Source organism: Plodia interpunctella, chromosome 18, assembly GCF_027563975.2.
Source record: "Plodia interpunctella isolate USDA-ARS_2022_Savannah chromosome 18, ilPloInte3.2, whole genome shotgun sequence".
NCBI classification, from domain to species: domain Eukaryota; kingdom Metazoa; phylum Arthropoda; class Insecta; order Lepidoptera; family Pyralidae; genus Plodia; species Plodia interpunctella.
In genome coordinates this window covers 255,801-273,820 of record NC_071311.1, presented here as the reverse complement: position 1 = coordinate 273,820, position 18,020 = coordinate 255,801, and the positions used below count along the sequence as shown (strand labels likewise).

Sequence of the window (18,020 nt, the reverse complement as noted above, 5' to 3'; positions counted from 1 at the left end):
TAAGCGTAAGGAAAAATATGCGTATCAATAGACGGGTTTAAAAACCCATAAAATAATTTACTACGACTATTATTTCCGACTATGACTTAATTTTAATATTATATAGTTAATTAAAAAATGCAGATTTCAGTAAACTTCTTTATTATTAAATCCCGAAGTAAAGCTTATCAAATACCAAAATATTTTACTAATTTCAAAATAAGGGCACAACTCACTTGTATATTGCGGTAAAACAATCATAATCATAAGACCCACACAAACATGCTATAATGTAAATTAAATTATATAATTTGTCATCATTTCTAACATGATTTCGATAGACAACTCTCTAGATATAGTCACTCTAATATTGTCGAATCCAAGGCTCCCACTGAGATAACACAATATCATAATGTCATTGTTAAATAAGTGATATTTTCTCTAAAATAACACTAGTTCTCATTGCTGAACTATTTTGCGACTTGAGTACTGGGTGTTTGCTAGGGCATTAGGTATCAACAACAACCTTCGACTTCCATCCTCTGACCACAATAATATGGAATCTCATATCTGTGTCAAGTCAATAGTTTTAGGCAGGTGGACCTAGCTTAATTACGCTTTAATAATTCCCCAATTCAGCTAAGGTATAAAAGTCCAACCAAATCGTAAAGGAGATACGATAATAGGACTATTTATTATGATAAATTAGTGTTCCCAGAGTATTGCCTTGGTGCTTAAATATTTTGGGAGAGTTGCAAATGAAAATCAGTTTCATTAAAAATATATTAATCTTAATAAACACTATTAATTTCAAAATATAATATTCAAGTCATGAAATGAAATACACACCGATTCGTAATATATTTTTTTCCCGTTGACTTAACTACTTCCAGCTAAATAAGGCATTAATAGAAGTAAAACTGTCAACAGACTAATTTCTCCTTCACTACGAGAAAACACGCCTAGTGTATCACACAAAACATGCCTAGTGTAGGCATGTTTCCTCTGCATGGCATGGCATGGACCTGCATAGCGACCTAAAAATACAAAAGATTTAAACTATATTAGCAATATCGCTATATTATTCTAAAACAAGTTATTAAAATTAATAACCTTATTTAGCTGTTGTTATAAAGATAAAATTTCATCCATGTCATATTCCAAAAACTATTTACACAATTTTTTAATAACATTTGTACTCATTTTGGTTGTGGATCAGCTCTGCATTATTACATGCAATGTTATTCCTAGCTATGTCCTATGGAAAACCATGGCGAAATAACTTGGGATGCGGCAATGTTATTATACCTGAAGACCAGTGAGACCCTCATTTAAAATATGTAATATAACGATGACATTAAAATAGGAAATTCTCCAAATTTAACTCTTCGGTCTTCGGTTCGGTTCTTTATTTTCAATTTAGCAGTAACATTCTGTAATCTCAATAAATCATTTCAAAGACGTAGTTACAAGGATTTATTTATTTCAGACGAGGGCATCAATAGACTCAAAGTAAGACATCAACATCCCAACTGTGACTTTGCAATGGTGTTTTTTTTTTTCTTAGCATCTCTAGCAAAATATCTTTGGCAGCCGTGACGCCGAGACTTGGCTATCGAGCGAGATCATAATGGATCATGTTCAAACTTAAGTACAACTTATTATCGAGAATGGCGGCGCATATGGCACCTATTACAATGTTGGCGATAGATGGCGCTGATAGTCATGCGTTATATGCAAAGTTCTTGGAAAAAGAATTAGAAAAGGCGTATCGCAAATTTAATATTTAACAGAAAGTTCTATATACGGTGACCATATACCAATAGTATAGTTCCCAATACATTAGCGCCACCTAATTAGACATCAAGCCTGTTAGCTCGAGTTGACTTTATTTCTAAAACTGCTAGGTTTTGTAAAGCTATATGAACCTCAGTGGTTAGTCACAAAGACGTCCAAGATGTCAGAGTTATCACGATATTCCAAACCAATGTGCGTCTCGATGGCCGGCCTCGCGTCGCGGACCTCAGTAAGTTGGTCGCCAGGCGCCCGCTGCCACATCACTTCGAAGCCAGAAACATGATAAGTCTGTAACAAATATGATGTTTTGTGATAAGTCATTTATCAACGAATAAATTAGTGTCAAAATCTTATACACGGTGATTTTTCATTCGTTACGGAAAAGGAAATCATCTATCCATATATGTTATCCAAATATGTATACGTCATAAGATAAAAAAGTTGCACAAATTATTACACATAGAGACACGCGCGTCTAACCCGTCTTATCAAAAGCAAAACTGCAGCGTGTCCCCGCGCGATGAACTCGTAGGTACAGGGTAGGTACTCTTGCGGCAAATGAATCAATTCGCTCAAAATTTCCCTTCATAGGTACTTTAACAGGGTTAGGTTAGTAGTAATTAGTATTAAATTAGTAGGTACCAATAAAATAAAAATTAAACCTCTGTAGCGCAACAGCTGTTCAAAGTGTCTACCATTCACTACATGGATAGGTACACAATCTTGCACGTTTGATTAGAAGTAATTCTATTTAATGTATTTTTATCACTTCTTATCACTTTCAGTCACATCATTTAATTGTTTACTTACGTTTTTTTGTAAAAGTTTTTTGTTTTTACGTTTTCCACAAAAAAACGACCATCGCGTTCTATCCGATTGGGGAAGTAAGAAGTGGAATGAAGTCGAACCATCTCGAAGTACTTATTCCGTATTTGAATGTCAATACTTTCTTTCGATCAATTTGGAATCTAAGCGCAAAGACGGGAGCGCACGCGACAACTTGCGAATGAAACTAAACAGGCACACGTCGGCTGCGAAGGAGAATGCGCGGGACACACAGGGGGTTCATGCGTATTAGAACGTTTTGTGTGTGTTGCTACCATAAATAAAATTTCACTATTGATCTCACTTCGAGTTTAAGTCAAAAATGTTTGTGTCCGAATTTTTATTTTGACTAGCTAAATGGGTCATACTAATGATACTTATGAAGTGGTCTTCGGCTCCAGAACGAATGAAAAATCACCGTGTATAGAACGAAAACACATATTTTTGAAATATTTCGCTGTATGTGACCTGAAGTGCACGGCCTTGTTGGAGAGCAGCCGGTTGGTGTCGGCGCGGTCGGCGAGCGGCAGCGGCAGCGCCGGCGCCGCGCTGGCGTCGTCCCGGAACACGTGCGCGCACACGCGCGCGCGCACGCGCGTCTCGCCGTACGGGCCTTGCAGCCACATCCACTGCAGCGCTTGCGGGCAGAGCGTCTTACTTTTCAGGATTAACTAGAAAATTACATTTTACCTTTACTCGATTTACTTTTCGCAAGATTATATTGTCGTCATTGAGATTTTACTTTATTCAGTGACAAAAATATTTGATTACGACGGGACAAAAAAATCTTGTAAAAAATATTGAAAACATCACGATGTTGATAGCGACAAGCTAAAACTTATTTTTTTTAGAAGTAGAAAATGTTGATTCCAAAGGTACAAAACCGCATCAAGCGTGCCGCCCTGCAAACTTGACTCTGTTAGAACATCACGCTAGACGCGATTTTCATAAAAGTAGATTTTCAATATTGATTGTTAGCTAAAAAAACGACATTCATTGTTTTATTTACCGAAAACCTAATTTGGATTTATTATTATATTACAGCTATACGTTACAATATACAAAATACATACTTTTACTTACTACTTAAAAACATTTTATTGAGAACAATATTATACCGAGATCAGCGATTGATATTAGTCGCATAACTCACTTTTTTAATACAATGTAAGATTTCTTCGTTAAACCTCGAATAGGCATTTGACAGATACTGTAAAATAAATAGAATAACTAGAGACTCGCAACTTATATCTAGTTAATGAGTAATATATCTAGTTAATGAGTAACATTTATTTATTTTCTAAACATCAAAAAACTCCTTCCTATGAAGTAAATAAAAGAACAATAAACTTTCGCGATAAGCCTTGGAGATACATGAGAAAGTGGAGCAGGTCGTCGTGAATCACGAATGCTGCAGATTAGCTAGACTTAGTAACATACACTATGCTATTCATTGTAAACAACTTTCAAGGGCTTTGAATATTTATAATACAAAAAAAAACAGTTCTACCTAAATCACGTGTCTTCGGTACTAAAAAAAATACAACGATGATTGTCTATTACTTAAAAAAGAATTAAAATAAAAATCTTTGCGTGTTCCCGAATACTTTCGCTGCCGTGACGCCACGAAACCCAGGGTTCACGTTAAAATTCAATACCTACAATTTTGTAAATTAGGCTTTTGTTATGTTTATAACCTGCCGTTTGTCAGACGTTAACCCTCCGTGGGATTGCTATTTTTGCCTATCAGCTTTCAAAGGGCTATGTGTCCCTTAGTTGCCTCGTACGACATGCAACTAAGAATATGTGACTTATCTAGGTCGGAACCCCACGCCACAAAGTTTTTCTATAGACGTACTATCCCTACCTGATAAGTGATTTCCCTTGAGGCGGACTGCGTGGGGTCGCCCTGGTTCTTGTTGACGAACGCCTTCACCACCCATTGGTGGGTGAACGCCGAGAACCGGGAGCTCTCGAAGTATAGCCTGTGGACAGACTCCTCCGTGCGGTACGGCTTCAGTTGGAGGTCTGGAAAAAAAACAAATATTATTTAGTTAGTCCCGATATAATCGATGATGAAGAAGACAATATCGGTGATGTGGTGATTCAAATTCAACATTCTTTATTTAATTTAGAATGATATACATCACTTATTGACGTCAAGTCTACTGCCGGCTTCCAAAGCGCCGGTGAATAAGAAGCGGCGCAACAAACTTCACCGCAGCCTTTTTTCCAAGGACGTCAATTAACAAATATAGGTCTTATACATATATTATTATTAAAAATGACAAAATTTGAATGAATAAATAAAATAAAAACTGTATTTCCAATAAAATTATTGAAAATTGTCACACAAAATTATAAGTTAAATGTACAAAACGTACGTAATAATGTCATAAATCAATTACATATGTTATGAGGATACTGCACCATGCTTGGGCCATTAAGTGCTGTTCAATGTAATGATGAACTGATAAGACTAAGATTGTTTTTCTATTTCTTTCGCACATTTCTGATTGAGAGACATAGTCTCTCTTATCTGAACGTGGTTCATATTGAATTTAAAACTGTTTTTTTTTCGAATTCGTCAACGTATTTTTGAGAATAATTACTTCTGACAGCCCCAGTGTACGTTGATTTTTGAAAAATAAGTAGCCTACGTTTGAATGGGAGTCTTAAGCTGCATGGATACAAATTTTCATCAAAATCAGTCTACCACCTGTTTAGTGTAAGAGACTTTTGCATTTATAATACTAACTGCGTTTCGCCCCCGTGGGAATTTCGGGATAAAAAGTATCCATGTGTTACTCCAGATTATATTCTACACGTGTACCAAATTTCATAACAATGGGTCCAGTAGATTTTGCTCGAAATAGAAACACATACATCCTCACAAACTTTCGCTTTTATAATATTAGTAGGATTAGTACGGATTAATTAGACTGACCAGTGAAGGTGATCTTCTCGTAGGATAGCAGGTCCCATATGAGGCCGTAGGGCGCGGCGCTCTCTGCAGCACGACGCTGCGCGGCCGCCAGCACGGCCAGCACGTCGGCCGCGGACTTGTGCGGATGTGTGCACGCCGCCTCGTGCGCGTGCGCCTCGTGCGCCGGCCCACGCCAGCCGCACCCTATACACGAGTACTTGCACTCTGTCAGTCTGCGGGGAAACACATACACGTCTCCATCAGAGCCGACTATTGCTAAAACCTTGGAAGAACTACACTTTCTGTCAATTTATGAAGTAAATGAAATAACTTTAACACAAACACAACTAGATATTGTTTAATGATCAGAGAAAAAACTCACGTACCTATTATAACAACCAACATTTTAGCTACGACTAGCTAGTTTCTATTATTAGAAGTATTCGACATTATTATAATTAAATATACATACACTTTTAGGTAACCCTAATCTTGGGCAGAGCGAGAGAAGCAGTTCTTTTAGGCACAAAAGAAGATAGTACTAAAATCTTCAGCGTTGGGCAAATCACGTCATTTTCAGCGCGAATCAAGTGAAAAATGAGGAAGGGAATAGGCAATAGGTGTTTAACACATGATTTGTTGTGAAATGGTTGATAGAAACGCCTGGAAATATGGAATACGAGTACTTCTGCCACTCTACCCTCCCAAAAACCTTTCAAGCGAGTTTGGTTCGCATCGCACCGTTAGCTAGCACTACGCTACGTTAGTGACATCACCTGGTGGTCCGCGGCCGCTTGAGGGGCGACACGCGCGGCTGCAGGGTGGCCAGTAGAAGCGCGCACAGCTCCCACACGATGCGAACCAAACTAGCTACGTAGCTACGCTTCGACTCCACTACCGTTTGGGCGAATTTGTAACGCCTGCGGGAGCAACCACGGCTTAGATTTCCAGTTACTGTTGCTGGACTAACCGACCCTTACAACCTCTGGGATCCTAACCGAACTAATGAGTTTGATAACTCTGACGCTATATTTATAGAAATTTTGCATACGGATTTTGGAGTACGGATGAGAAGGACACAGGGTACCGCTTTCATACTGGATACCGGCCGGTAAGACACGAAGCGGACGTACGAATCGTTAGGCGTTCTCAAGAATCTGTTCTGCGCTTACTATGCAAAGCTTCCCATAGGATTCGAACCCACGAGAAAGTATACTAGAGTTCGTTTACTCTGGCTCATTCAGAAGATATTATGTATATCGCTAGCATGTAGGATCTTCACAAGTTTTCATAGTAGTAGAATTTTTTACTGTTATTACTTCTTAGTCTTAAGTCTTAGAACTTATCTTTATGGCCCACCTGCGTAATTTCCACATGGGAAACACCATATTGTCAAAGATCAAGATCAAGATCTAATCACATAAATATAACAAATAAACTTTGCTCACCGCTCCTCACAGATCTCAGTCTCATGATGCTGAAGCGAATGTCTCGGGAAGACTTTAGTGCAAAACTTGCACTCCGATGGCAGCTCTGACACCGTCTTCTCCACAGCCAAGTTCCTCGAGGCCGAGTTCTTGGATATCTCGACGCGGCAGTTGGGGCAGGTGGCCGCCTCGTCGCGCAGACGCGCGTCCGCGAGCAAGTGCGTGAAGCAAGGGGCGCACATTAAGTGCCCGTTGCTACACTGAAATCGAAATTTTCGGTTAGATCTCGAAGTGGCGTGTCAAATTGATGGGTCGATTATGAACGGTGTTGCCCTCAAACTTTTGCAAATCTACATTTATTGCTATGGAAAATAATACCACATAATGGCTTCTTGGATATACAGACAGCCAGATTTTCCTGCTATTAAATTATTCTTATTTAACACCAACACTGGAAATTAGAAAATACACAGGTATTGGTAATTAAATAACATTTTATCTGGCTGTGAGTATACACAAGACTCTTATTTAATAATAATTTGAAACAGTAGGTATCCATGAGACTACATTTACCCACAAGTGGCCTGTTAGTTTATGTGGTACCATTTAATTTCAATAGACAATGTATATCACTTTAATTTTTAATATAAACATTTTGTGTTTGGTACAAATTATGGCTAGTTTAAGGGCACTAATAAATGGTAATGTTTAAATGAGTGCGATGGGTGGTCTACCTCTGCCCCTCATTGCCGTGGCTCCTGTAACAGACTACATATAAATACTGCTGCAACAGAAAACAAACCAAATTTAACAATACTGTGTTTGGTGCAATTTTTGAGATTCTTTTTGCATTGTAATAACTCAGAAAATACTATTGGTTTTAAACTTGTTTCATTTGTTAGTAATTTAGGCAATATGTAAGCATTTGGTGAGAAAATGATGTAGCCATAAAAATAAAAAATCTGCTGACAGCTTGCATCATATCCTTAATTTATATAGAACTACATGCACCTGCAGCACTAAGTTGGGTTTATGTTATACCAATGGATTTATTGTAATAAAATTAGTGGGCCATAGGAGTGGTTTGTGGTGAATGGCCAGAATGTAGTAATGGGTTTACTGAAGGTTTACTTTTTCTTTAAAATGCAGTAATGTAATGTTGTTTCAATAGAGAAATTGATTCAAAATTTTGTTAACTAATATATATCTCAATGTATCTGTAGGATTTGTAATTTTATGGGATAGGATTGTGTGGGATATTGAATAAAGAAAGAACTATAACTCTCAACATTTCTTTATTCAAATGAAATGTTACACCAGTTAAGTATATACACTATTTACTGACTATAACATACACAATATGTATAGATACTAATTATACAATATCACAGATTATCTTACTGCTTAATACACCTGTATGTTCACAATGGAAAGACTAAACAATATGTCAGGCATTTTACATATTGAGAGAGCAACAATACAAAATACGAAAAATAAAAATGTGCCTAACATTAGCCACAAGCACGACAGTCACACATTTTATAGTTTTCTGATTGTAACGTAAAATTATCATACTGCAATACATAACATGAGATACACGATAATGACGCCCAGTTTATGAAACTACGTAGTAAATTAAACGATAATGATAAAGCGTGCCGTGTAGGCGTCCCCACGACGCACTTTGTCATTGCACAAGCGCTCTCGAGAGCTCGATTCCATTACGTAATTTACAAATAATATTTTGTAAAACAGCTGACCAGCACAATCGCTATCAGCTGTTTTAAAATACCTGATACACGGCCGCTAGAGGCAGGTCCAGACAAACTGCGCAGCACAGTATGCCTCCCAGCCTGTGCTCGAGCTTGTCAGACAAGTCTTTGTCTGAGATCCTCCGCTTTTTAGGCGCTGGCCCCTCGTCATCCTCCTTCACGTCGCTAGCGACCACAATCTGGGGCTCGCTAGACGACGGAACAGGCTCACTTCCTGGAGTTTCAGCCATTGCACAATCACTAAATTATTTAAAAAAAAACACTAAATTTGCAGAAACTTCTATCTATACCAGTAAAAACAATACACAAACTTGACATAAACAAGAAAACAAAGAATATCTGCGAAAATATCGAGTACCTACTTAGTAATCGACAACAATCGACAAAGGTTTGTTGTGTTTATATATGACCCCTCCCTCCCGTCCCTTCCACAGCTCAATGAACCCTAGTGAAGTGAAGTACTTTATGTGAATCGAGCGCTTAATTTGAATTCAACCTTCAAAAAGGTGAAAGTGATATTTTTATAGGTGAAAAGTGATAATGTTAAAGCTCTGAAATATAGGTAGGGTAAATCGAAACTCATTGAACGAAATCATACCTTATACTGTCTGTGTCGGACGGACTTGAAAATAAATTTCAGTGTATGACTTAAACTTAAAAAATATATTTTCAGTCCATTAAAAAAATCTGTAATCTCTGAACTCCGTTGTACGGGTACCCATAGAATTAGTAGGTACTCCGGAGTACCTACTAATAGGGAGTAATACTGCACATTTATCCCAGTACAGCACTATATGTTAGGTACACGAAAGGTTAGGTTCCGCCTTTTACTATGTCGATTAAACGAGTATTTTATTAATCCTTTCTTTATGTAAGCATTCGTTTGTGAAAATATATAACAATGTAGCATATTCAGGTGCCGAAATATTGGGAAAAATCGTTTTCCATAAGATAAAAAACTTCGAAAACTATGGGATACGCCTCACGCTGTAAAATTTTCAAGCCAGTAAATGGTCGAAAAAAAGCTCGGAACACTTCTCACGTGAAGACTTATTAAAATATGGACTTCATACAGGTAAGATCTTCAGTCAAAATAAAGTTTATCTCAGTTTATGACCACAGTTGACCAAATAATGCAGAACATAACCTAAAATAGTGTAATTATTTTCAGGATAATCCACTAAATCCTTCCTTTTTCCTTTAAACTCGCACCACGATTGCGTAGAAGGTATATTTGGTCGTAAATCTGCAATAATATTGGAAATTGGCGCTTTTTGACTCCATTGGCAATGTTTGTGTACCTTAGTTGTACCTAGCGACATCTGTGCTGAGCTTTGCGTAATATGTCCTATTCCATGGGAGTACATGTTCTATCTATATTTAGCTTCAACATGGAATTAGTAGGTACTACGAAGTACTTACTAAATCCATGAGTTTCAAATAGAACATGTTCAATCAAACAAACACTGTAATTTTCAATCATCAATGTAATTTTCTTATACCTATCTGTGAATCAAATTCTTCAATTGTACTGTATCGGTATAGCATGTATTAATGTGGTCACTCAGTCATACACTAGTGAATCGGATTTATTAGTTTGTCACACTGACTTTTACTGCCAGATTTTCAAATAATTAGGTCCTACAAAATTTTCATATACCAAGCTAGGTACCAAATTCGTCGTTATTACGATGGCTGCAAGGTGATCCATGCGCGACTTGACGTGCGGTCGACTGTACGCACACACGCACGTGTAGACCATGTACATCCTAACTTTTGTCTTTTAACACATTAATTTTTATTTGTCTTATAACACATTAATTAAACAGATGTGTTTGAATATTGAAAAATTGTTACAAAATCTTTATAATATAATAATTTTGTTTACTTTTTATTAAAATAAATTGGAATATGAAATTATATAAATTCTTTACTTTGAATGATCATACACTAGTTATGACGAAATGGACTAAAGCTTGGAATAAGTTGAAGCATAGAACTATAATATTATAATATACTCATAATAATAGAAAAAAAATAAAAGTTTTGTGCTTCAACCTAATATACCTATTTGTACTTATTTGGTTTAAGACAAATAATAACAACAGCTTTTGAACCATTTATTGTATTAAAAAATGAAGACCTATCAGATGATTTAGGCCACCTAAATCATTATCTGATAGAAGCACAAGGTAGACACAGACAGGAGAGTTGTATGCTTACCAAAACTTATTAAATTCTATTTACATTATTCTTACTTATCTACAAATTGCTGTCATATAAACAATATCTCTTATAAGCAGTCCAGATACTGATTAACAACATATGTGCCACCTCTCTGACTGTAAGAACAACATCCTTTTGCCAGTCCCGGAGGAAATTATAGTCATATTTTAGGTTTTTTTGGTAATGAGCCGAATGCAGAAATAATTGTACCTTTAGTGCCTGTAACATTAGTGGTGAGCGGCTGCTGCACCAGCCCCGGCTGCTTGATGGCAGGCTTGGACCCCACATTGGGGGCTGCCTGGTCCCATTTCGATTTCCGTTTCTTTTCATCATCACTTTCCGGTTTCTTCACCACTCCTGTCACAAAGTCTATCTTTGACAATTTCTCTTTCCGCTCTTTTTCTCTCCTGTCCATTTCAACCTTCTGTACTCTAGCTAACTCATCATAGTACGATTCTTTCCCCCATTTCAGTGGATCATATATTTCAGGTGGGTAATTAGTGTCCAGCTCATTAATGTCACAAAACTGGATAAGTTTTTCATATATACTTGGATTTCTAAAGTTCTTTTTGTCTTGTATTATCCTATTCATATCAAATCCTTCACTTATCATACGGTTGTAGTGTTTTGCTATTGCATCTTGTAATTCTTTGGGGCACTTCCCGGGGGGCTCGGGCGGGATGGCCACGCCGTCCTGCGAGTCATCGGGGTCAGACCGCGGCACGGCCTCGTCCGTGTCTGTCTCCATCGATAATCGCCGCATGTCATCCTGGTTTTCAGGTGTGGGAGACAGTGGTTCCTCATCGTCGGAAACGACTGTGTCATCCACATAAGAAACCAATCGTCTTTTTGGAGAAACAGGAGCAGACGCTGGCTTGCTTACTTCTTCCGCCTTGCTGGGGCTGACTGGAGCGGACTGGGCGGCTTTTGGCTCCTCTTTCTCTGGCGTCTGCTCATCCTCCACGATGTCTTCCTCGCCCTCAGAATCTGTGTAGGTTGCCGTCAGTGACGCTAGGGCTTGTGAAGTCGACATTTTCTTATTACAAATTTAATCAAACAAAACGATAGAGAATATTTATATTTTATCAAATTTCATAATTAAATATTTGTGAAACAACAAATAGGTAGGTACCTACCTAAGTTCACGATTCACGCAAACATTTTTGACAGACGGTGACACATCGTCGATATCCTTTTTTTTTTCTTTGTGGCAATAGGGCAATGGCCAATGGCAATGGCAAACAAAATCAAATCAACAACTAAACCTTGTTTGTTGTCATGTTTCGTTCGAAAATCTGGTAATCGAAAATAAAAGCGATTCATAACGACCGGATGATGCAGAAATTTTATTTAAAATGTATGTACACGTGATTTGATTGATTTCTTTCTTTCTTTCTTTCTATTTGTATTACAATTTATTTTTAACACAACACAGGTTATTTTATCATTATAGTACAATACACACAAAATCAATCAAATACGGATTGTATTTTGTAATTTATAAACGTAATGTCAAAATCCGCAACGCGTATTTGTTATTCCATTCTAAGCAGCAATTTCACGTTTAAAATTTTAAGTACTTGTGAATGACTACCTTTTGTGAAAGAAATATTGGAAAGTAATAAGCCTCTGTGAATTGACTCACAGAGGCTTATTATGTAATTGACTAATAATGAGCCAAAAACTGCTCTTTTGATTTTGTCCGATATCGACCACATCTTATTAAGTAATATTTTTGTAAAATGAAACATATAGGTATGCGAAAATTCTAATTTGACATTTCTCATTCTGTCTGTCTGGCTGTGCTGTGTGTGGTTGAATCGAAGATAATTGTGATGGGGGAGTAAGGAAAGATATAATTCGTAATAATATAGAAAAATGTCTCGAGCTGGCCGGGATTAGTATTATGACAATCAAAGTTTAATATTTTTACTGTGTGTCGGTTGCTCGTAGGAGTACTGCAGTGGCGATGGCGACACAGCCGAGTGACTACACCGAGTTTCCGCCCGAAATTATCTTGAAGCCCCTCGCCTTGATCGGGCTGTCGGGTCTAGACGCCGTCAACAACGCCGTGCACCGCGAGATATGGGACTCCTTCTCCAACAACCGCCGCGCAGACCGCGCCAGCGTTCGCTTCAAGTTAATCAACAATACCTTCGAATTTCCCGTAGTGAAGCCCAAGAGGAACTCCTACGAATGGTACATACCGAAGGGCATTCTCAAAAAGAACTGGATTCCAAAGCGAGTGTCACTAATTCCCGCCGTTGTAGTAATTTTCTATGATATGGAGTGGAATGATCCACAGTGGAACGAGAAAATTATAGAATGCGCGTCTAAAGTCCAATCTATTCGCGCAGCTGTCGAGGGACACGCTACCCGCGTCGCCGTGGTGGTGATCCAGAATGGACAGTCCCCTCCCCCCTCGGAGTACATGCTGGGGGCTGAACGGGCGCAGGCTCTCTGCTCTGCTTGTGAGATCCAATCCAAATCATTGTTTGTTCTTCCCCACAGTGATCACTTAATGGGTTACATAGTATGTTTAGAAAATGCTTTTTATGACATTGCTCAAAATTATTATCACCATGAAACTAAAACTATAAAGCAGCATAGAGATCACCTCAACAAGACCACACACCAGTATTTATTTGTGAGGCATCAGTTCAAGCTGGGCTTCCTCAATGAGTTAAAACAGGATCTGAGCACAGCTCATAAGCACTACATGCATGCATATACAAATCTGTTGGAAACTCGCACAGTTGACACCAACACCCATGAGGTGAGGACAGTTGCTGGGTACATCAATTATAAATTGTGCAAATTATTGTTTGCTCTCAACCTTCCTCGAGATGCTATAGCACAATTGAAGAATCATATTGAGAGGTATAGAAACAGAATTGGATCTACAGATCTTTTATTTGAACAATATGCCTGGATCGCAAGACAATACAGTGCCTTTGGAGAATTGTTTGATGAAGCAATCCGGGCTGGCCTGCCCGCCATCCAGTCCCAGCACCCAGGATTCTATTACCAGCATGCAGCACAGTTCACTGTAAAGAGGAGACAGGCAATGAGGTCAGTGTGCAATGAAGCCTTACAATATCCTCCAGGGCCTAATCCCCTTGAAGGAACAGTGGAGTACTACGGTCAACGACCCTGGAGACCAGGCCGCCTCAGTGCAGACCCCCATGATCCCCAAAAGGAACAAGCTGCAGTGACCGCTCTACAATACAATGAAAGAATTTTCAATCATTCTGCTATGATTATCAGTTTTCTAGGCTGTGCTATTTCCCAATTCAAAACATTCCACTCTCCTCGAATGCGCAAACAGTTGGTGGTTGAGATGGCTAATGAATATTATTATTCAGCAGACTATGGCAAGGCCCTCACTCTACTGACACACATGTTGTGGGATTACCGCAAGGAGAAGTGGTGGTTCCTTGCTTCTCATGTGCTGAATAGAGCATTGCAGTGTGCCTATTTGTCAGCAAAAATACAAGACTACATTCAACTGTCAGTAGAAGCATTATCAAAACACATTCAAGTGCCAAACAAAGATAAGGATAGGATATTCAAGAATATCATGGCCATTCTCAATTGTAATATTCCTGGTCCAGAACCAGACTTGCCTGCATCATCTCAGACCAAAGCACTTGAAGCTTGGCAAAGTGTCGTAGACAAAGAGCCTCTGTCTGTTACAGTGGACATGTCAAATATTTCCAGTTTCCTTGAAGTCAAGCCAAAGTTCAAGCAGCAGCAATATCGGATGGAAGAGATGGTGGAGGTGGAGCTGTATGTAAGGCTGGCATTTGAGACTGTTCTTGAGTCAGTCAAAATTTTTATCACAGTGACAAGTCCCTCAGAAACATTGGAGATACCAATAACAGTAGATGGGAATCACTCCATGTCACTAGAAGGTGGCAAAGTGAAAAGGTTTCTATGTAAATTCAAATCTAATCCTCATGATAGTGGCTCTGAGCTTCATATCAAAACTGTTTCTTTCATGTTGGAGTCTGAAAGGAGAAGGAGGATACTTATGAATTTTAAAACTGAGGATGTTAAAACATTAGATGCCACTGTACATCCAGAGTTGCTACATTTCATACTGAGCCCTAAAGCTGATTATGAATTTGATTGTATAGTGCCTTTGACGGTGGCTAGTCTAACGTCAAGAGAATGTAAATTGTCTCTAGCTATATCAAACTTGAGTCCAGCTCTCCAGGGGGAGTGGTTTCCCACAACTTTTACAATCACTAATGAAGAGGAAAGTGGAGTATACAACATGAAGATAGCTCTCTCTTTATTGAGCTCTCCTGACAACCCAAACCCTGAAACAGTCACAGAGCTGAGTCTCAAAGAAGGTGAAGCTCAGTCACAACCAATCCAGCTGCCTATAGGAACCATAACCCAGGGTGCTAGTCACAGCGGTTTGTTCTATATGAAGACAAACAGAACCGCGACCACCACTGTTCAAATAAAAGTGTCTTATACCATAAACCTCCCTGAAATCTCCAAGTTGGAATGTGTCAAAGACTTTACAACCAAAATAACTGTCATAAAACCTTTTGAAGTCCTTACTGATTTTGTTGCTATGAATTTCAAGCCAATCACAAAATGTTTTGTTGATGATCCTTTTATAGTTATGCCTCAAATTAAAATTTTAAGCCCTTGGGAGTTGTTAATAGTTAATACGGACCTGGAAGTAGTAGATTGCTTTAGTCATGCTGATGATAATAAGTCGTCCTGCATCAGCAATCTAGAAGTAGCAGAGAAGAATGTAGCCTCCGATGCAATTTGCATAAAGGCCAAGTACAAACCCAAAGACACCCCAACTAGAGTCGGTCTGTACAATATAACTTGGAGGCGGAAGAGTAACACCAGCCACTGTGTCATGAGCAGCACAGCTTTGTCGGGGCTGCCAATAGAAGAATGTCCTATAGCAGTAGAAGTCCATTACCCAGAGGTCGTGGAACTCCAGACATCAGTGGCTCTGAAGTGTACGTTGATTGGAAAATCCACAACCCCAGTCCGACTGAGTCTCACTGTGGAAGGCAGTGATGCCTACATGTTTTCTGGTTATAAGAAACTGTCCGTAACTGTGCCTCCAAAGGAGAGAGTGGAGCTGAACTACAACATCCACCCACTGGTAGCTGGCAACACCACTCCTCCACGGTTAAAAGCCACAGTCATCGGAGACAATTCTTGTCAAGAAGTAGTCAAAGAAATGTTTGAGAAAATCTTTCCACAGAATATATTTGTTATGCCTAAGTACAATAAATGAATTGTATCATGTGTTATCCTGTTTCATTGAGAATATTGTAAATATCTGTGAACAAAGTTGTAAGTTACACTACTAGTTACTTTGTAATTATTATAAATATCAATAAATTCATTATTTGTTATTATATTTTTATTGACACCAGTCTGTAGTTTGTCACGCAAATAATAAACACAATTTCTATCCTTTTTATATTGTACCTACTTATTGAAACTATGTGCTCTTTAGACATATTAGGGCAACTAGTAAATTATAGTTATTGTACTAATGAGAAGCAGCTGTTCCCAGAATCTGTGTGTGACAATAACATGGTGTGGATTCTATATTTATGAATGAAAACAGCATAATAACTTAATTAGAAAATATTTATTCATGGTACCAAATAGAGATTAATCTTTACGCAGTTCAAACTTCTCCTCCTGGATGCCATTTGCTGTGATGACAAGGATGAAGATACTGTCGCCTGTGTAGATGTCTCTTTCAGCAGCACTAATGAAGACATCCTTCAGCAGCGCCAGAGCTTTCTCCCTGGGCAGGGGAGCTTCCGTGACATTCTGCATGTTCTTTAAACCAATCTGATTGTCCAGCAGAGGCTGCAGCTGGGCGCCTGCGGAGCCTCCTGCCCTGTAGTTCGAACGCTCGCAGTGCCCGATGGGATCATAGCTGTAAACACAGCCTTTTCCATCAGCATCTAGACCAGCCAACACATTTGACACGTAATATGGGAAGAAACGTTTGTAATACAACATTGTGGATAGCATTTGCGCGACGGCAGGCGTCGACATGGTCTTATTATGCTCGTGTGAGTACATTTGCATACGCGCCTGCAACAATCTGGTCAAAGTGAGGGTATCGCACCAGCAACCTGTTGCTCCCAGCACAGTGCTCTCGGACAATTTGAACAGCTTCCTCTGTTCCCTCGTGTAAATAGAGAAGCCGGTGCTGAGTCGTGTGTCGGCTCCGATCACTGCATAGTCATCACCGGCGATGGCCACAATACTTCCACCGTTGTCTGCGTATGGCTCGAAACGCACCTGCTTGGCTCCAGGGACGGCATACTCGGGAAAGTTTTCATTTACGCTCATCATCTTGAAATAAGTATTATTTTAAAGTAATTTAAAAACAAGTTTTAGAAACGAATGAATGACATGCACAAATTCTTTTTGATTTCGTTTGTTTGTTATTTTGCCGTCGGTGACGGTGACAAAGTAATTGTATATTTTTAAAATTTTAAAAGCATAATGACGTTCACAATATGCAGCCAATTTATTTTTAGGCAGGACTATGTACATTATGACTTAAACGCATAGCTGGTTCATAAGTCTTGAACACTACGTTGTTACGTTTTAATCTGCTTAATATTACAAAATATGCTTAAATATTACAATGAGATAAGTGTATATAATAGATAAGTATATATAATAAGCTCATAATACTATTGAATAAAAACCGTTTTTGATTAACGCAATGGAAATAAACTATTTTAAAAAAAGTTTTTACGTGACACGCACGCAACGCACGCCCCCTTTTTAAATCTATGGCCTTTACGGCGTTGATCGCGAGAAAATAGTAGTCTACGTTTCGTTATTTCAAAATGCCATAACGATACATAAATAGAGACACGAGTTAAGCCACTCTGTGTCCCAAATCTGATTTAGTTATTGTTCTGAATTCCAATCCAAATAGCGCGCGCCTTCTAGCGGTGACGAGGGTTCCCAAAACCTAAGGAAAATCAAGAATTACGATTCGATTATAAATGTAAATCGAGCAAAAAGATACACTACTCCAGTAAA

General features: G+C 38.6%; 4 protein-coding genes across 5 annotated transcripts; 1 reads left to right on the top strand and 3 right to left on the bottom strand.

Annotated features, from left to right (window-relative positions):
* Positions 1-124: 124 nt before the first annotated feature.
* Positions 125-9,137, bottom strand: LOC128677856 (uncharacterized protein). 2 transcript variants are annotated; one of them, XM_053759005.1, is made up of 7 exons: positions 8,747-9,137; positions 6,976-7,214; positions 6,304-6,447; positions 5,549-5,760; positions 4,469-4,629; positions 3,070-3,272; positions 125-2,064 (listed from the first exon to the last, which is right to left on the bottom strand). In XM_053759005.1, exons 1-7 carry the CDS (start codon positions 8,954-8,956, stop codon positions 2,037-2,039), a joined length of 1,197 nt encoding a protein of 398 aa, XP_053614980.1. In that variant the 5' UTR covers positions 8,957-9,137; the 3' UTR covers positions 125-2,036. The 2 variants fall into 2 exon arrangements, with proteins under 2 accessions (XP_053614980.1, XP_053614981.1); XM_053759006.2 differs by lacking the exon at positions 6,304-6,447 and having other exon boundaries at positions 8,747-9,135.
* A 1,693-nt stretch (positions 9,138-10,830) lies between these two features.
* Positions 10,831-12,148, bottom strand: LOC128677858 (uncharacterized protein). The gene has a single exon (XM_053759008.2). The coding sequence runs from the start codon at positions 11,983-11,985 to the stop codon at positions 11,113-11,115; it is 873 nt and encodes a 290-aa protein (XP_053614983.1). The 5' UTR covers positions 11,986-12,148; the 3' UTR covers positions 10,831-11,112.
* A 578-nt stretch (positions 12,149-12,726) lies between these two features.
* Positions 12,727-16,244, top strand: gry (gryzun). Its single transcript, XM_053759001.2, has one exon. The coding sequence runs from the start codon at positions 12,922-12,924 to the stop codon at positions 16,228-16,230; it is 3,309 nt and encodes a 1,102-aa protein (XP_053614976.1). The 5' UTR covers positions 12,727-12,921; the 3' UTR covers positions 16,231-16,244.
* Positions 16,245-16,574: 330 nt separating this feature from the next.
* On the bottom strand, positions 16,575-17,422 carry Prosbeta6 (Proteasome beta6 subunit). The gene has a single exon (XM_053759009.2). The coding sequence runs from the start codon at positions 17,313-17,315 to the stop codon at positions 16,617-16,619; it is 699 nt and encodes a 232-aa protein (XP_053614984.1). The 5' UTR covers positions 17,316-17,422; the 3' UTR covers positions 16,575-16,616.
* Positions 17,423-18,020: the final 598 nt, after the last annotated feature.

Bases quoted from the DNA above. Each gene is read 5' to 3' on its own strand.
- LOC128677858 (XM_053759008.2), bottom strand. From the start codon at position 11,985: ATGTCGACTTCACAAGCCCTAGCGTCACTGACGGCAACCTACACAGAT.
- Prosbeta6 (XM_053759009.2), bottom strand. From the start codon at position 17,315: ATGATGAGCGTAAATGAAAACTTTCCCGAGTATGCCGTCCCTGGAGCC.
- LOC128677856 (XM_053759005.1), bottom strand. From the start codon at position 8,956: ATGGCTGAAACTCCAGGAAGTGAGCCTGTTCCGTCGTCTAGCGAGCCC. The intron at 6,448-6,975 runs GTGAGCAAAGTT...TTGCTCCCGCAG, and splicing joins ACTGAGATCTGTGAGGAGCG to GCGTTACAAATTCGCCCAAA. The intron at 4,630-5,548 runs GTCAGTCTAATT...TTTTTTTTCCAG, and splicing joins CGAGAAGATCACCTTCACTG to ACCTCCAACTGAAGCCGTAC.
- gry (XM_053759001.2), top strand. From the start codon at position 12,922: ATGGCGACACAGCCGAGTGACTACACCGAGTTTCCGCCCGAAATTATC.